General features: G+C 40.1%; 1 protein-coding gene across 3 annotated transcripts; it reads left to right on the forward strand.

Moving 5' to 3' along the window:
* The first annotated feature begins 4,706 nt into the window (after positions 1–4,706).
* LOC307126158 (uncharacterized protein) lies at positions 4,707–14,378 on the forward strand. 3 transcript variants are annotated; one of them, XM_079816563.1, is made up of 3 exons: positions 4,707–4,774; positions 5,149–5,357; positions 12,111–14,378. In XM_079816563.1, exons 2-3 carry the CDS (start codon positions 5,210–5,212, stop codon positions 13,349–13,351), a joined length of 1,389 nt encoding a protein of 462 aa, XP_079672689.1. In that variant the 5' UTR covers positions 4,707–4,774; positions 5,149–5,209; the 3' UTR covers positions 13,352–14,378. The 3 variants fall into 3 exon arrangements, with proteins under 3 accessions (XP_079672689.1, XP_079672690.1, XP_079672688.1); XM_079816564.1 differs by having other exon boundaries at positions 4,720–4,774; positions 5,228–5,357; positions 12,111–13,722; XM_079816562.1 differs by having other exon boundaries at positions 4,747–4,952.
* Positions 14,379–17,453: the final 3,075 nt, after the last annotated feature.

Below are 17,453 nucleotides of genomic sequence, written 5' to 3' on the forward strand. Positions count from 1 at the left end.
CCTACAGCGAACGGCCGGTTTGGACTACATCCCTGTACATCCTGCTTTAATTACGTCACTAGAACAGTTTGTTGACTAACCTCCGGCCACAAGAATACACGAAAAAGGGGGCGTGGTCTTGTTGCTCCCTCGTGGAGAAGAGGAAGTGTTGCGTACGGTTCAGTTTGGTTGCGTTTGTCGCCATGTCGTTCAGACGCTGTTATTTTCATCCCGGAGTCAAATCACCTTTGTTTGGCCTTCAGGGGCTGTAGTTTGAGCGCGTTCATCTCCCCGTTATGGTAAGAGGTGTGACCTTTCCGGGCAACGTGCCCTAAGCTGCTGTCGAATCACAACACGGGAACCGCTGGCTAGGGATGCGCGGTATACCGGTACTGGAAAAATACCGGTATATATTTTATTTCAAACAGTACGATATCATGATTTTGCTCATTTCGGTATATGCTGCTGTTCCGAAGTACACCGCTAGGTGGCATCGCGCTACCCAAACTGACGTGAAACCGGCAAATGTGGCAACAGAACAAGATGAATACAGCAGTTGAATCTCACTCAACACGCACAAAACTCATTAAAAAAAGAGAGGAGTAGACGTGAAACTTGGAATTACTTTGCTTATAAAACTGCTGAAGAACCATCAAACCTTGCCAAGCATCGGTCACTTAATTCCTGACTTGTAAGACATTATGAGATCGACAGGTGAGTGCATAATTCTAACGATCTAATTTAGACATTTTTCTTTTAACACTGATTAACGCACATACATAAGATCGTATCGTTTAAATATAATGAAATCTCCAGCGTTCGTTTCAACCAGTGACGTTACTTTAGACCTAATATTTGCACGCATACTATTGCACTATTTACATCCGCGAAAGACATACCCAACTCTGTTTATGTGACTACTCACTAAAGATTGACATTTTTGACATAATTTTGTGTGTATTTGACTGAGGAAAAACAATTTAATTTGGAATGCGCGAGCTCTTTAGGCCTGAGCTCTTTAGGCCTGTGTGTGTGTGTGTGTGTGTGTGTGTGTGTGTGTGTGTGTGTGTGTGTGTGTGTGTGTGTGTGTGTTTGTTGTTGGCATGAGCGCAAAGAAAGCTCTCTCTCAAAGAGCTCTCATCCCATATGTATTACGAAATGCTATAAAATCGCTTGCATGTTCAAATTGGCGAGGTTTAAAAAGACGTGGGCAGTGATTTCCATCAGCTGTCCCGCAACGGAAGCGAAAGTGTTGAATCTGAGCGTGCAGACTGCTTTTATAGTCCATGCATGATGTCTTTTGAAGCCAGAAGCAATTTGCTCATTTTGAGAGAATGGAGACGCGCAGTAATGCTGAAATTACTTACAAAAAAGTTTCCAAATGACTGATTAATGTGATAATCTTTGTTGATTAATTTAATAATAAACATTTGCGGTAATTTCCCGCTTCATAAACCCAAAACTTGCGAGAGTGAGTAAAATTATGAGCAATACCCGCATCAAAATTCAGACCCTGTATGGTATCGATTTAATATCGGTACTTCGGTATTAGATTGTGGTACCGTACCGAAGACAAAATTGTGGTATCGAGCCATCCCTACCGCTGGCACAATCAGAATTCGTTACGTATTTCTGAAGGAGGGACTTCATAGAACAGGGAAATCTTTCAATGTTATATTGCACACTGTAAACACAATAAAAGCTTAAAAAAAACACGAAAAACGGGACCTTTAACATCTGTGGTGTATGGCATATATTTCAGACTACCCTTCCACCTGGTATTCTTCCATTCCATATCGTAATCTGTTTCATTTTTGGAAGGTACGACTGGAATTTGCGCAGGGGCGTCGGACTCGGGGTAAAACCAGTACTGATTACCAGGGCCCCAAGGGGAGAGAGGGCCCTTGAAAATTCTGGAATATATTTTAACATGGAACATGGGGGCCCATCAGGAGCCCGGGATCTTGTGCTACGCCCCATATTATGCATATCAATGCATCCAACCACATTGGAAATCCTAAAGGAAATTCTAATTATTAGGTTTCTTCCAGAGGTTGCAACAAGATATCAAGTGAATGTCATTTAACCTGATTTCTACAGCACTGACCTGCAATCCTGTGAAACTCATCTTAGATATCTTAGAACTCATCTCAAACAATATGTAGTGTTTGTGTCCAGGAAACAACACAAACATATTCAGAAAGAGGTCACGTGAGAGTGAGGCAAACTTTCCTTAGCTCTCTGCATACAGCGGCCTTACTAATATGCTCTGCATCCCAGATATTATATAGAAAATTATCATTAAAACATGGTACTGCTCAAATAAATATGCATTTGGATATACAGTGGGGAGAACAAGTATTTGATATACTGCCGATTTTGCAGGTTTTCCTACTTACAAAGCATGTAGAGGTCTGTAATTCTTATCATAGGTACCCTTCAACTGTGAGAGACGGAATCACATTGTATGATTTTTAAATAATTAATTTGCATTTATTGCATGACATAAGTATTTGATAGCCTACCAACCAGTCAGAATTCCGGCTCTCATAGACCTGTTAGTTTTTCTTTAAGAAGCCTCCTGTTCTCAACTCATTACCTGTATTAACTGCACCTGTTTGAACTCATTACCTGTATAAAAGACACCTGTCCACACACTCAATCAAACAGACTCCAACCTCTCCTCAATGGCCAAGACCAGAGAGCTGTGTAAGGACATCAGGGATAAAATTGGTCCCGAGTACGGCGGTTCCAGTTACGGGGGTCCAGAGTGCGGTGGTCTCGAGCCTGGTGGTCCCAGTTCTGGTGGTCCCTGCTCTGGTGGACCCAGTTTCGGATGCGCCGGCCAGACGTCCGGCTCTGCCCGCGCCGCACAGGCATCCTGCTCTGCCCGGGTCGCCCTGTCTGCCTGAATTCTCCGGGCCGCCCTGTTCGCCCGAACTCTGCGGTCCGCCCTGGCCTCCCGAACCCTGCGGGCCACCCTGGTCTGTCCCTCCCGTCCCACTCTGGTCTGTCCATCCCGTCCCGCCCTGGTCTGTCCCTCCCGTCCCTCCCTGGTTCCCTGTCTGTCGTTGTTTGCTGTCATGCAGGTGTTTGGTTTTCCTGTTCTCTGTTACCTGTGTTTTCTTTTGTATTTTTCTCATCAGTGTTACTTTATTCCTGGTTTTTGATCTTTTTTGTTATTAAATTCTCCCCTGCATTTGGATCTTGTCTCTCTACCTGCTGTCTGTTTATTCCCTGTCCCTTGACAACGCCGTCATGGATTAAAATCCTGCAGCGCACGCAAGGTCCCCCTGCGCATGTCCAGGCCCGTCTGAAGTTTGCCAATATGTAGCCTCCTCATCTGGATGCTATTTTTGTAATTTTGACAGTGTCTTCTTTATAAAAATATCGTTCCCTTTCAGTCGGTCACATACAACGTATGTTGGAACTGACTGACGAATCAGGGATCACTTTGAGAGACCAATCTAATTTGAGTGTAAACTAACACTAGTCCCTTCGCCTATTCCCCGATATAGTTCTTCATCTGAGGCCTACTTCGGTTAATAGCCTTGGTGACTTGAGGATCACAGTGAGGTCTCCTCATTCCTCTTCAACACCGCAAGCATGGAGCTTCAGAGAGAGCACGCTGGTCCTTCCCATGGGGGGGCAGTCATTTCTTTTAGGGCTCCACCAGATGATCGGATGTCAATGCTGCATCATAGTGAGAGCTAATGTCCTCCAGGGATGAGGATTCGGCTACGCTGCCATTTTCATCCTCTCTGGTGGGCAAGGCCATGGCACTCCTGCAGGTCTACCAGGTCAAAGACCTCAAGGAACTGCACAAGGGTAGTTCTGACCCAGAGGTTATGCAGGAACTGTGTACAGCGATGGACCTCACTCTGCGGTTGCCTCCACCTAGGCAGCAGGGGGCCGGCAGCAAGAGGAACGCCTAACCCATCCAGGCCCCCCGCCAAACCAGGTGCTAAATGTAAGAGCAAGCGGCCCTGGAACGGGCGACCCGGAGATGGAAGGAGCTGCTCTTTGGGAGATGGTGATCGCACCACTCCCTCCCCCGGGGGAGGGCCGGGTGGAGAATATTTTGTTTATTTTCCTTCTGTTCCGCCGGATGGCAGTGTGTGATGCAGTAAAATGCCTTACCACTCCCATCCCCCTCTTCTACTGCCTTCTACTTTCAACACTGGCTTCATGGCCGAGTCCTGAGATGGCCGCGATAGAGATGGGTGTCATGCCCGGCCTGCTCCGCCCTCCGCCAAGTACCTAAAATTGTTGATCAATTACATGGTAACACAAAAAAACAATCTGAAAAATTTCTGTCCGGGCATTATCAGTTAAGTTTACACAACAAAAAGCAATTCATTATTGAAAATACAGGTAAAGCACCTGTGAAAAATCAACATATATGACAAATACTTTCTTAAATTTATTAGAAATCATTGAACACATTGTGCTCATATTCTGGGCTCATTTCAACAACAATCAAGAAACATTACTTAAGTGTTTTACACCACTGGAAACCAGTCACAAACAGGATCTTAAAGGGTCGCTGGCTGTGTTTTTTTCAGGTAATTTACTATTATACAGACCAGAAAGGATTTGCAAAATAACACTGTGACAACAACTAATTCCACATTTCAACTGTATGCAATTAAAAAACAGTGCACAAAACATTTTCATGGGTACAGTCTTGCGGTTAAAGATGTTTTTGTGACCAGAACTTTTATTTTGGTGTGGTGGTGTGACATCATAAGGCTGCGCCGCTCTCCTGCATCTGTTGTGATTCTGCTGAAGAAAGGTTTGTGTTTTAAGCCTTCACAGTAGCCGGTAGAAACCATTAAATCAGCTTTAAAGTTTTACAATGAGCGCAGAGTGAATTATTTATTATTAAATGTAACATTGCATTGCTTTATATAACATTTATTAGCATTGTGTGAGCAAAGTAACATAATGAAAACACACGAGTAACAGAAAAGGTGAGTCTCACGGTTTATCATGAATTCAATTAATTGAGTCAATTGAATCAGAACTGCCTAAAATATATAATGTCTATATAATTTGTGTTCCTTTATTAATTTGTAGTGCTAGTTTTGAGTATTTGATGCATGGTGATTGAGATGCTCTCAGAGATTTAGTTTGGACTTATTTTTTTATTATTCTCATCTTAAACAGGACAAACACACAGAAAAAATCCTAGCGATGCGACTCAGATCCACGTGACACTATTATAAAGATGCCGTTTATTAAACAGGAGACTGAAGACATGAAGATTGAAGAAATATTCAGTTTGAAAGATGAAGAAACAAAGAAAGAGGAGAGTGAAGACCTGAAGATTGAAGAAATAATGAGAGTGAAACATGAAGAAACTGAGGAACTAACAGGTTGGTTTCATTCTCAAAACTCACTCATTTGATCCTTATTCAAATGTCCAGCTCTACAGAAATTATTTTATATAAATATAATTATTTAATGTTGTTTTGCACCATTTCTTGGCAAAGTATCTGTCAAATTAACTAAAATCAAGTACGATATGTCTTTTTGCCCTTATGAAATCAAAACAGACTGGGATTTAGTTAAATAAGTATATGCGTGTTTCAAAGCGAAGCGCACACTTTGCTCTCACGATCAAATTGTGCTCCAGTGTTTTCTGAGTCTCAGAACAGCTCATTTCACAAACAAATGAAGTGAACTCCACTGGTGCATCCCAAAATTTACACACTATTTTACAACGTTTAATAAACAAAAGTTCACTGTAAATATGCAGATGATGCATGTAATTAACTGAAAAATGAAAGTGTGGAATGTTGGACACTTAAAGGGTTAGTTAACCCAGAAATGAAAATTAGTTAGTTAGTTAAACTTTATTGTCTGTTTAGTTTCCTGGACAGAAATGCATCTTTGACGCTGACAATACTATACATCTACATAGTAAAATCACATAAAACACATTAGTCCCTATAATAAAACAAACAAACAAACAAACGCATAGACAAAGTAAATACCATACCATTACAATATATATATATATATATATATATATATGTGTATATATATATATATATAAATGTGTGTATATATATATATATATATATAATATATGAATGAATGTAACACATGCACTCTTCTCATATGCGTACAAGCACCATATAAATATATACTGTACCTCAGTAACTTAATTAAGAATTTGGTTTAACACAGTCACCGCCAAAGGAACAAATGATGTTTTGTATATATTCTTATTGGCCTGCGGTACGCACAGCTTGCGCCCGAAGGGAAGGCCTCAAAGCAAAAATGGAGTGGATGGGTTTGGTCAGAATATACTGCAAATGCCTTTTTTTCCATAAAATGTGCGAACAGCTCTTGTATTGTACTGTTTCTGGCCGGTAATCTTACTTGCTTCATTAATTACTCGTGACAATTTATTTTTCTGCCTTATTGTTAGATTTCTATACCATGAAATTATATTATATGTTAAGATACTTTCATTATATTGTCCACATTTTCCTGGAAATAAATTTTATCATTGATAATGGTACCTAAATATTTAAACTTTGAAACTTGCTCTACCTTTGCACCCTTTATAGTAATTTGTTCATAAGAAGTACCAGCCTTACTGATCCTATTTTTTTTCCCATAACATAATTCCTTTGTTTTCTAGATATTCAGTTGTAGATGACTGTTATCAAATCACTGTACAAGACTCTCAATGAACTCAAAATAGAATGAATTGTTCATATCTGTTTAGCAAGAAATTAAAACCAAATCATCAGCATATTTAATCAGGGTGAGATCATCCCAGTTACATTGAAGTTCATTAGTGTAATCCGCAAAAAGATGAGGAGATTGTACACATCCCTGTGGTAACCCTGAATTCAAGGTTATACAATCAGATGAAATTCCATTAGCATAAACTCTCTAAGGCCTATTTCTTAGAAAATTATCAATCAATAAAATCAACCAACAACTTACACCTAGTTCATACAATCTTTCTTTTAAAATGTGTGGTTGTACAGTAGTAGTTGTACAACGCCGAAGTAATATCAACAAAAATTAATCTAACATTAACATTTGTCTTGTCTAGATAATACTGGACCTTAAGTAGTAAGGTCAGAGAGGCATCTACCGTGCTCCAATTGGGTATATAAGCAAACTGTAAAGGATCTACAGAGCCATTCATTTGTGTGAGCAATTCTTTACATAATAGACCCTCCATACACTTGGACAGAACAGATGCTAATGCAATTGGGCGAAAGTCTTTAAGAGTTCTGGCCTGAGATGTTTTAGGTACTAAGAAAACCTGAAACAGCCGAGTGCCTACATGCCCACATGCCCAAGTTGTTCTGCACACTCTTTTAGAACAATGCCCTTAACACCATCAGGGCCGGTAGCTTTATTTGGTTTAGTTCTGCGGAGCACTTTGATAACCCCCCCTACCTCTAATCTCATAGGTTTAGATTCTGTGAGAGTATCAATGTTCGTAGCAACTGCAGCATTATCAAACCGTGAGTAAAAAGCATTTAAGTTTTTTTTACAAAACTGGGGATCTACATCACCTAATTGTACTTGATTCTGTTGTCTGCCCATCATGTTTAATCCCCTCCATGCATCTCTGATATTACCAGTTGTAAATTTCTTCTCAACGTCTCCTTTATAATGTATTTGTGCCACCCTTATCTTATGTTTAAGTCCTTTGTTTAGTTCTTTTACTGTATTTGTCTCCTTCCTTAAAAAAGCTATTCTCTTCTTATTTAAAGATTGTTTAAGATCTTTGTTTGATCCAGGGTTTATTATTCAGGAATATTCTAAAAAATGTTTTGTTTGAACCACAGTTTCTGCACAAAAGTTAATATAACCAGTGATAGTATCATTCAGCATCTCACGATTGCTGCTGCAATTAAAATAATTTAAAACAAGTCCCAATCGGTGCTCTCGACGCAGTCTCTTCCACAGAATCTTTAGTCCATGACTGCACCTGCTGGACAACAGGTTGGGACCTTTTTAACATCTGCCTGTATTTTGGAAGGAGATAAATGACATTGTGGTCTGACCGACCTAGTGGAGGATGTAGCCTTGATACATAAGCACCGACCACATTACCAAAACATTTGTCTAAAGTTTTGCTCAGTCTTGTCGGACTGTTCCAAGTTCGGCAGAAATGAGGATATTTCACAGTTGTTAAAATCTCCCAGCAAAAACACTGGATCGTCCGCTGAATTGTGCCATGCCATGTTATAACTGGCAGCAATGCCCTCGGCTGCAAGTGAAAAATTTGGCCCAGGTACATAAACCAAGATGACAGTAATTTGTCCGAACTCTCGGGGCAAGTAATGTGGTCTGAATGAAGCTGATAGTAGTTTGTAATTGGCTGAACAGTAGGTCTCACATACCATAATATTTGTTGCCCAGCTGTCATTGACAAACATACATAATCCTTCTCCAATGGTTTTGGATGATTTCTGGCTGTCCCGGTCCAGTCAAATGAATGAGTATCCCTCAAGGTTTTTATAATTAGTCTCCTCCGTTGGCCATGTTTCAGTAATGCAGAACAAGTTCGCTCTTTTAAAATCAGTCATCTATCATTAATGCTGTGAGTTCAGGTATTTTATTGTTGAGTGAGCGGGCATTAGTTAGAGTTATTGTAGGCAAAGGAAAACGGCTGCCGCATCATTTAAGCCAATTCCGAATTCCCCCTCTAGAACCTCTCTTTTTCTTTTTCCTTCTCCTACAAATTGTTTGTGGGGAGTGAATGAATTCAAGAGGAACATCACAAGGAGGGCTCGACGGAATTTTCGTGTTATATTGAAGACTCAGTAAATCCTTGTGGCTGTAAATCAGCTGGCTAATTAGTCTGTAGTTTCTCAAACTTCCCAGCTCCACTTCTGCTTCGAGTGGTTAATAAAGGCCTTCTGAAGGCGTTAGTGTAAGAAAAATATCCATATTTAAAACTTTATAGACCAAAATAACTAGCTTCTGGCAGTCAGTGGTACTCAAGTCGACTTATGACGAAAGAGTAACCCCCGACGTGATGTACAGGAGCATGTAAATAGATGCGTACGACAATTCGCCGGAAGTTAGTTATTTTAGTAAAAAATAAATATAGAACATTACCTTGTTATAATAATGCTTTAGAATTAATATATAATATTTAAATTAATTAAATAACCCTGGATCATGAGCTGCTTCGGGGCAGGTTATGTTCAGAGAGTGAGTTGCTATGGCTACTTACATACCCTGAAAGTTACCTCCGTTTCTGGAACCGAGAGTTGAGGTTATCCGCTTACTTACTCTTAAACATACCCAGGTATGTAACATTACCTGCTTTATGGATTACCCCCCAGGCCTGGTCCTCTCTTGTCCTTCACTGTCTTTAGCAGTGAGAGCCGTTCTCTCACGGCTCTTGGCCCCGGGGGGTAAGGAAAGATGAGGCCAGAGAAAAGGAGATGGAAGCATGAGGAGCGACAGAGACGAGAGAGTAGATAAAGGAAAGAAGAAAAATTCTTGGTCCAGTTCCCAGACACACTGCCGCTCAGTCCTCAACCAGCCTAGAGACTCTACTCATGGTGCCATGAGATGGTACTGGACGCTCTTTGGTGGACGGCTCGATCTTTCTATGCCTATACGGACGACGTTGGCTCCTCCGGTTGAAGGCAGCCGGCAGCGAGTCCCAGATTCCCTGCTCCACCCCGAACATGGCAGACGGTAGCAGGCTTCGGCCTCCCCAAACGCCGCCAACTCCTCCGCTTCCTCACGGACGGCAGCCTCTCCTCCTCGACCCAGGAGCATGGCAGCGAGCTCTCCGTTCCACCTGTTGTTCAATCGCTCCAGCACCACTGCCTTGGGCATCCACTCGCAGTCACCACTCCTTTGTGCTGCCTGACCTCCTCAACACCGCGATCCACCTATGTAACATGGTATGTGGATAAGGGAAGAAAGACAGGGACCGGCAAGCATTTCACAACTTTAGTAATTAGAAAATAAACAAAAGTAAAAACGGCAGTCCCTTATGGACAACTGCCGCACAGACATAAACATAACATAACATAAATAGTCCAGACCTGGTCCTTTTATGCTTTTGAAGCTCCTTTGTGAGATAAAAGGTTGGTGAGGCACGCAGGTGACGCTCATTACGATCGCGTCACTGGCCTCGTGCCTTTCTCTCACGGCTTTCGTCCCAACAACCAGAGAGGCAGGACTTTTGTGACAGCTTACGTCATTTCAGAGTTCATATTGGCAGTGCGAATGTAACCAGTAAACCAGGAGTTTGGCATTGTATATTAGGATCTAGCATACATGTAATTAGTTTTAGGTCCAGATTTACTAAACAGGGCAAATTAGTGTGAGTGCGCAGTTCCGTAAAGCGCTGATGGGAGTGGACAGTTAAGCACGTGATTTACTGACAATGCACAAATGAAAGCACACAGTGACGCAGTCAGATCATTTCCATAATGACCAACGCAATCTGTCCATTAGCGTCTGGTTTAAATCGCGGGGTGGTAAATAATGGCGCAAACACCAGTAAATTGATGAGCGCAAACCTTTGTAAATCACCTTGCATGATTCATTTAAATATTATCCTCCCATGAATTTTGCGCCTGAAAGGGAAACTTTTACAAATTCATATGCAATAAGGTCAGCCGCAAAAATAACCCTGTTCACGCCTTTTCAGTGGTAATTTATCACTGTGTGTCTTTAGTAAATCCTGACAGTAGTTTTTAACCCACAGGAGTCTGAGCTGTTTTGGGGCCCTTTAGAAGTTTTGACATGCTCCTACAATTGTGCTTTTTTTCAGTTGCTTATAAACATATTAATGGCAAAAGTGTAATTACACTGTATTCAGCACAAACTGGGCTACCATAATATGTGAGCAACATGTATGTACATGCTTGTATTTTTGAGAGAAAAATTGTATGTATGATTTTTGAACAAACAAAAATATTTGCTTTAAAATTAAGTTGAAATTTGTACTTGTCTAGTAAATGCATCTTGATTTAAGAATGTTTAAATATTTAGATTAGAAACAAGACAGAAATGACCAAGAAAAGCATTTTTTCTAAATTCAGAGAGTGAGAGATCTGAAACAAAACTCCAGAATAATTTCTGACAAACTTTGATATTAAATAAAACAAAAAAATACCATTAGGCTATAATATTTAAACATCAATGTGAAGCAAAATACGTTTGACTGGTACTATATTTATAGCAAATGAGCAGACATTTGCGAATAAAAGCTTTATTGATGTGACACTAGGCTCTTTTACAATAAACATGTTATAATCTGTCTAAAACAAGCCAAATAAATCTTGTCTAAACAGTCTTGCGTGTATGACATTTACCCCCGGTTTCACAGACAATGCTTAAGCTAATCCTATACTAAAATGCATGTTTGAGCTGTTTTAACTGAAAGAATCTTGCACTGAAAAATCTAAAAATATGTCAGTGGCATTGTTTTGTCTCAAGATCCACACCAGTAATGTTTTTTTCTTGGGCACGTTTATAAAATTTACTTAATTGTCCTAATTGAACTAAGGCCTAGTCCTGGCTTAGTCTAAGCCCTGTCTGTGAAACCGGGCCTACATGTTGCAACAGGATTCATATTTAAACTTTCTTTTTGCATTCTATCGCTTTTCAAGCAGATTACATAAACACAGCATATTTGTTTTCGTTTTGGTTTACATTGTTTAAAACCTGACATTTCAACGTTTCTTAATACATATATCTCATGTTTGTGAGACAAGTATTCACTAAGCTAGAGGTCCTTTTCTGAAGACTATCTGAATGAATGTCTTTGAAAGAGAGGCTGCAGATCGCGCATCATGTTTGTTTTCTTTATGTTGCAAAAAGTAAAACATTTTGTTTTTATTGTGACTGTACACAAAAAAATAGAAACTTAACAGATTCTAATGATGTATAACACTTGCCTGAATGATAAAAAACGACAGAGTTATTTGAGTCTCTTGGGCACTGATAAGAAAAAAAGAGAGGGGCCGACTCGAGGGGGTTAATGCCACAAGAGGGTTTACGCTGGCGCAAGCTGTTAGTAAATCTGGCCCTTAATGTTTTAAGCGTCTAAATGTTTTGATGTCTATTGCTTTGTGGCACTAAACTGGAATTTTTTTGTGTTTTTTTCACCTTAGACCTGATGGCATTGAAAGAGGAGAGTCAAGATGTGAATGAAATGGAAGAGAAAGATCAATGTAAGATGCAATGTGATGTCATAGTTCACACTAAAGAGAAGCCTTTCACTTGCCAACAGTGTGGAAAGAGTTTCACTCATAAAGGAAGCCTGAACAATCACATGAGAATTCACACTGGAGAGAAGCCTTACACCTGCCAACAATGTGGGAAGTGTTTCAGACATGAAGGAAGCCTTCATAAGCACATGAGAGTTCACACTAGAGAGAAGCCTTTCACTTGCCAACAGTGTGGAAAAAGTTTCACTCAAAAAGGAAGCCTGAACAATCACATGAGAATTCACACTGGAGAGAAGCCTTACACATGCCAGCAATGTGGGAAGTGTTTCAAACAACAAGGACACCTTAAATTCCACATGAGAGTTCACACTGGAGAGAAGCCTTACACCTGCCAACAGTGTGGAAAGAGTTTCAATCAGAAGGTCAACCTTAAAGTCCACATGAGAATTCACATGGGAGAGAGCCCTTTTACTTGCCAACAGTGTGGAAAGAGCTTCACTGAAAAGGGACACCTTAAAGTCCACATGAGAGTTCACACTGGAGAGAGCCCTTACACCTGCCAACAGTGTGGAAAGAGTTTCACTCAAAAAGGAAGCCTGAACAATCACATGAGAATTCACACTGGAGAGAAGCCTTACACCTGCCAACAGTGTGGAAAGAGTTTCAATCAGATGGTCAACCTTAAAGTCCACATGAGAGTTTACACTGGAGAGAAGCCTTACACCTGCCAACAGTGTGGAAAGAGCTTCAGACATAAAGTATGCCTTCAAAAGCACATGAGAGTTCACACTGGAGAGAAGCCTTTTGCCTGTGAACAGTGTGGAAAGAGTTTCACTCAAAAAGGAAGCCTGAACAATCACATGAGAATTCACACTGGAGAGAAGCCTTACACATGCCAACAGTGTGGAAAGAGATTCGATCAGCATGCAAAGTTTAAAGTCCACATGAGAGTTCACACAGGAGAGAAGCCTTTCACCTGCCAACAGTGTGGAAAGAGTTTCAATGAAAAAAGAAGCCTGAACAGGCACATGAGAGTTCACACTGGAGAGAAGCCTTTCACATGTCAACAATGTGGGAAGAGTTTCAGTCATCATGCCAACCTTAAAGTCCACTTGAGAATTCACATGAGAGAGACAGCCCTTTCACTTGCCAACAGTGTGGAAATAGTTTCACTGAAAAAGTAAAACTTAAAGACCACATGAGAGTTCACACTGGAGAGAAGCCTTACGGCCGTTTCACACCGCAAGCGTGAGCGGTGCGTATTTTTTTCGGCACCCATGTTAATCAATGAGTGCATTCACACCAGGAGCAGGAGCAGCGTGTGAGCGTCAAGCAGGAGCGTCGCGTGAGCAGCAGTGAAGCAGGGGTTTCGGCACGAGCCTATTTTTGCTGCGCTGCTGACGCTCAATTAAAGTGAAAGCACACTTTTAATGGACAAAATAAATATTTCACACAAAAAGTGCTCAAAATGCACACACAAGAAGCACGTGTAGTGTGTTTTAACAAGAACTGGAGTATGTCAGAAAAGAAAATGAAGAATAAAATATATTTGTAGAACATTTACCCCTTTTAAACTGTTTTAATTATTCAGTTTGTGTGAAAGTATAGTGTGTGTGTAATGGCACTCTTATTTCTTCAAATGTTCTATGTACCATTCGTTCAAAGCAACCAGTCTGACGCGACGAACTCATCCCAGTCGTTATATTCCTTTAGAATTCTTGTTTATTTTTGTACTGCAAAGCAATAACAACCTTTTAACTTTATATAACAACACAATATGGAACGACGGTCAAAAACTGTATCGCTCCGTCACTTGCTTACAATCCACTGACCCGGTTATGACGTCTTAGTCACCTCATGCGTAAGCAAGGGCACAACAAAAGCATATATAATTATAGTGTAAACATTCTTATTCTTTATAAAAAAATGCAAGTGAAACAACTAATAATCTAACATTACTTCAATATTATCAAATTTCCACAATGTGCATTATGGCTCTAACAGTGTTTATGTATGTATATATTTATATATATAACTTAAGTAATCTAGCCAGCAAATATGATTTATAAACATTAGTTTGGTTTATTATGTAGGCTACACAGACAGGTCTAGGCTCTAGCACTACCCAAATCAAACAGTATGCGTTTTATTTTTGTCCGCGGAGTTTGCGGTCTTGTAAACGTATCGAAGTATGAATAAAACCACATGATCGGAGCTGTTTTCTTGGTTGTGTTTGTCGTTTACCATTTACATGCGAATGTTGTAGTAGCCTACGCCTCCATGTTAACAAAGTTTCAAGACTATCAAGTTTATAAATGACCAACTTCTAAAAACAAATATAGGCTAGTTCTCTTTATAAAGAAATGCTCACATATGATATAAGTGAGCATTATATGTAGCGTTGGAGTCGCTGCTGTGACGCTGTACAAACGCTTCCAGTGTGAATACTCTTGCGCGTTTGAACGGGAGTGACGGTGTAGTTACGCTGACGTGCAGCTCACGCACTGCTCACGCTTGCAGTGTGAAACGGCCGTTAGGCCTGCCAACAGTATGGAAAGAGTTTCGATCTACTTTAAAAACCTTAAAGTCCACATGAGAGTTTACACTGGAGAGAGCCCTCCCAGATAACAAAAATATGTTCTTAGAATGAAAACATCCAGTTAATAATGTAAGAAAGTTTTTTTTCTTGGTGTGTGTGAACATTAGAGGAATATTCCACTCTATAACTTTGGGAATGTTATGAAACCGTTATTTCTGAATGTTCAAAACACACTGAACGGATGGCCAGTCCATCACTGGGCTCACATACAGACACTAATGTACCTCTGCTGCATGTCTTTGAACTGTAGTGGGAACTGGAGTACCTCGGAGAACCTGCTAACTACTGGCTCACCTGTGACGCGAACCAGAGATAAAAATAGATACAATGTAAAGGCCAATTTATACTTCTGCGTCGAGTGTACGCCGTAGGCTGTGTAATGCGCGCGTACCCTACGACGTACCCTTACGCGCACCTCTCCAAAAATGTAACAACGCGTCAATTCTACACGGACCGCAAGCGATGTGATTGGTCTGCCAGAACTCTTCCCTCAGGTCAATAAATAAATTTTAAAAATCTGCAATAGGAGTGTGTTTGTGTCCAGAAATGGGATGATAATCCTTATATCTGCTATATAACACAATATTTTGTAGTGCAGAGATTCTTTATGTTAGTGAATAAAAACGTAGATCCGCTGTGTATAGTTTATTTATTTTCTCATTAAAACCAAATATGTTAATTAGTGATTGTATATCAAGAACAGGGACACATTAGGGTGCATTTCGTTTTGTGATTTCAATGGAATGAATAAAGTCTCCGCAACAGCAATCGATTGAAGCACTCGTCTGTGCACGAGCTACAGATACTGAAAACAGTGGCCACGAGCACGGCATGATTTCAAAAACGAATTCCAGAGCCAGATCGCCTCTTATGTAACTCTACTAATCAACTAGAGATGCTTTATTTGTATTAGATACAACAACTAAAGCACAAGAAATGCCGCTATCTGACGCCATGACCGCTGCAGATACTCCGACAATGTAAACAAGCTGCTTCTTCTTCAGCTTTTGCCTTGATACTGTGGGTTACCATCAAGATGCCCATGGACACTGCCAACTAGCGGCCTGCATGTAAAATTGCACCTAGACGCAGAAGAATAAATGAAAACCAACGTGTAATTGTGCCGTAGATGATATGGCGTAGGTCCGACGCAGAACTATAAATCAGCCTTAAGTGTAAGGCAGTTTATTGTGCTGTCCACAAGATGTCGCTAAAACAAAGATTCAAGTGCCTTTAGTACGGTTTGAGGTTCTTGATGTACTGTAGTGTTGATACTTTTCTTCAGTTCATGTTATCAACGCTATAGGTAAGCCATGTTAACGATAGTGGAGGTAACATACACAGAACACAATTTTGAGGTGTTTTCTTTTTCTATTGTGTTGTTTTCCACATGCTGTCTAGTTGATTTTGTGTTCTTTTTCCTCTGTGTTTTAGAAAATGTAAGCTTTGCTTTTATGATTCCATGTTTTGGACTCTGTACTTCCCAGAGTCTCTTACACAGTTTAGTGTACAACTACAGTAAAATGTGAATCTTAAAGTAAAGCCTCATCTGTTATTTTTTTATATTCAAATATTTAATGCACTTACTTAATACTCTGGAAAAAAAATGAATTAAAAATTAAACACTCTGGAGAAGTAAACACCCTAGTCCCACTGAACAAATACCTTAACTGATAGTTCATACATAAAATAACATTACATGAATTATATTAGTATAAAGGAATAGAGAAAAATTAAAGCTGCAAGCAGCATTTAGCGGGGTTCAAGCCTTTAAGGCCTTTAAGCACACAAGCATCAAAAGACATTACGTTTCATTTAGCAAGATTTTAAACACTGAAATAACAGATGGAAAAGTCCATTTACAGGCAATATTGGCAATTTACCATAGAAAACATATGGTTTTAAAAGGTTTTTAATAGTTATAGCACCACCTATGGTCCGATCTCTATAAAACTTTGCATGCTTGTTAATGATGTTATGACACACATGCCCACCAATTTTCGTGAAGTTTTGAGTTTTCCCTTAGAATATATCAAATGTTGTGTATATTTCGTGGATGTGTGCAACACCACGTGATTACAGAGCCATAAAAACTCATTAGCGCCAACTAGTGGCCGATTTCTTTCAAAATTCTTACCGACCTCTAGGGCAATGAGACTTGTCTAATAGGTGCTCAAATTTAATTGGCTGTGGCAGCCATGTTTTTTGAGATATGCCAATGTCCTCACAGACATGCTTGGTACCTTGGACCAAGACACTGCATACCAATTTTCAAGTCAATCGGACTAGCGGTCGGGTGGTTAAAGCCATTTTCATGTTTTTTCACGTTATTGAGCCACCAAGAGTTAAACCGTCGCGATTTTTTTTATCGTGAACAAAGACTCAGCCTATACACATGTCTACCAAGTTTGGTAAAGATATCGCATTTTGTTCTTGAGTTATAGCTTTTTTAGTAAATAGGCTCCGCCCTGAACGACTATTTTTACGCTCCTTAACAACCGTGAATATAAATTTTGACTTTTTTTTGATAATTATTGATAATCTGACTCCAGAGAACATTTTGACACTGGGTTGGTTTTGATCGGGCAAAAAACCTAGGACTAGTTTGCAAAAGTAGTTTTTTGACAAAATTCATAATGGCGGAGTTATTAAATCGGAGATATACGTTTTTTTTGTCATGGACTCAC

The sequence above is a fragment of the Gobio gobio genome (assembly GCF_949357685.1).
Source record: "Gobio gobio genome assembly, chromosome: 5".
NCBI lineage: Eukaryota > Metazoa > Chordata > Actinopteri > Cypriniformes > Gobionidae > Gobio > Gobio gobio.

Coding starts and splice junctions, on each gene's coding strand:
- LOC307126158 (XM_079816563.1), top strand. CDS start 5,210: ATGCCGTTTATTAAACAGGAGACTGAAGACATGAAGATTGAAGAAATA. Junction 5,358..12,110: donor AGAAACTGAGGAACTAACAG/GTTGGTTTCATT, acceptor TTTTCACCTTAG/ACCTGATGGCATTGAAAGAG.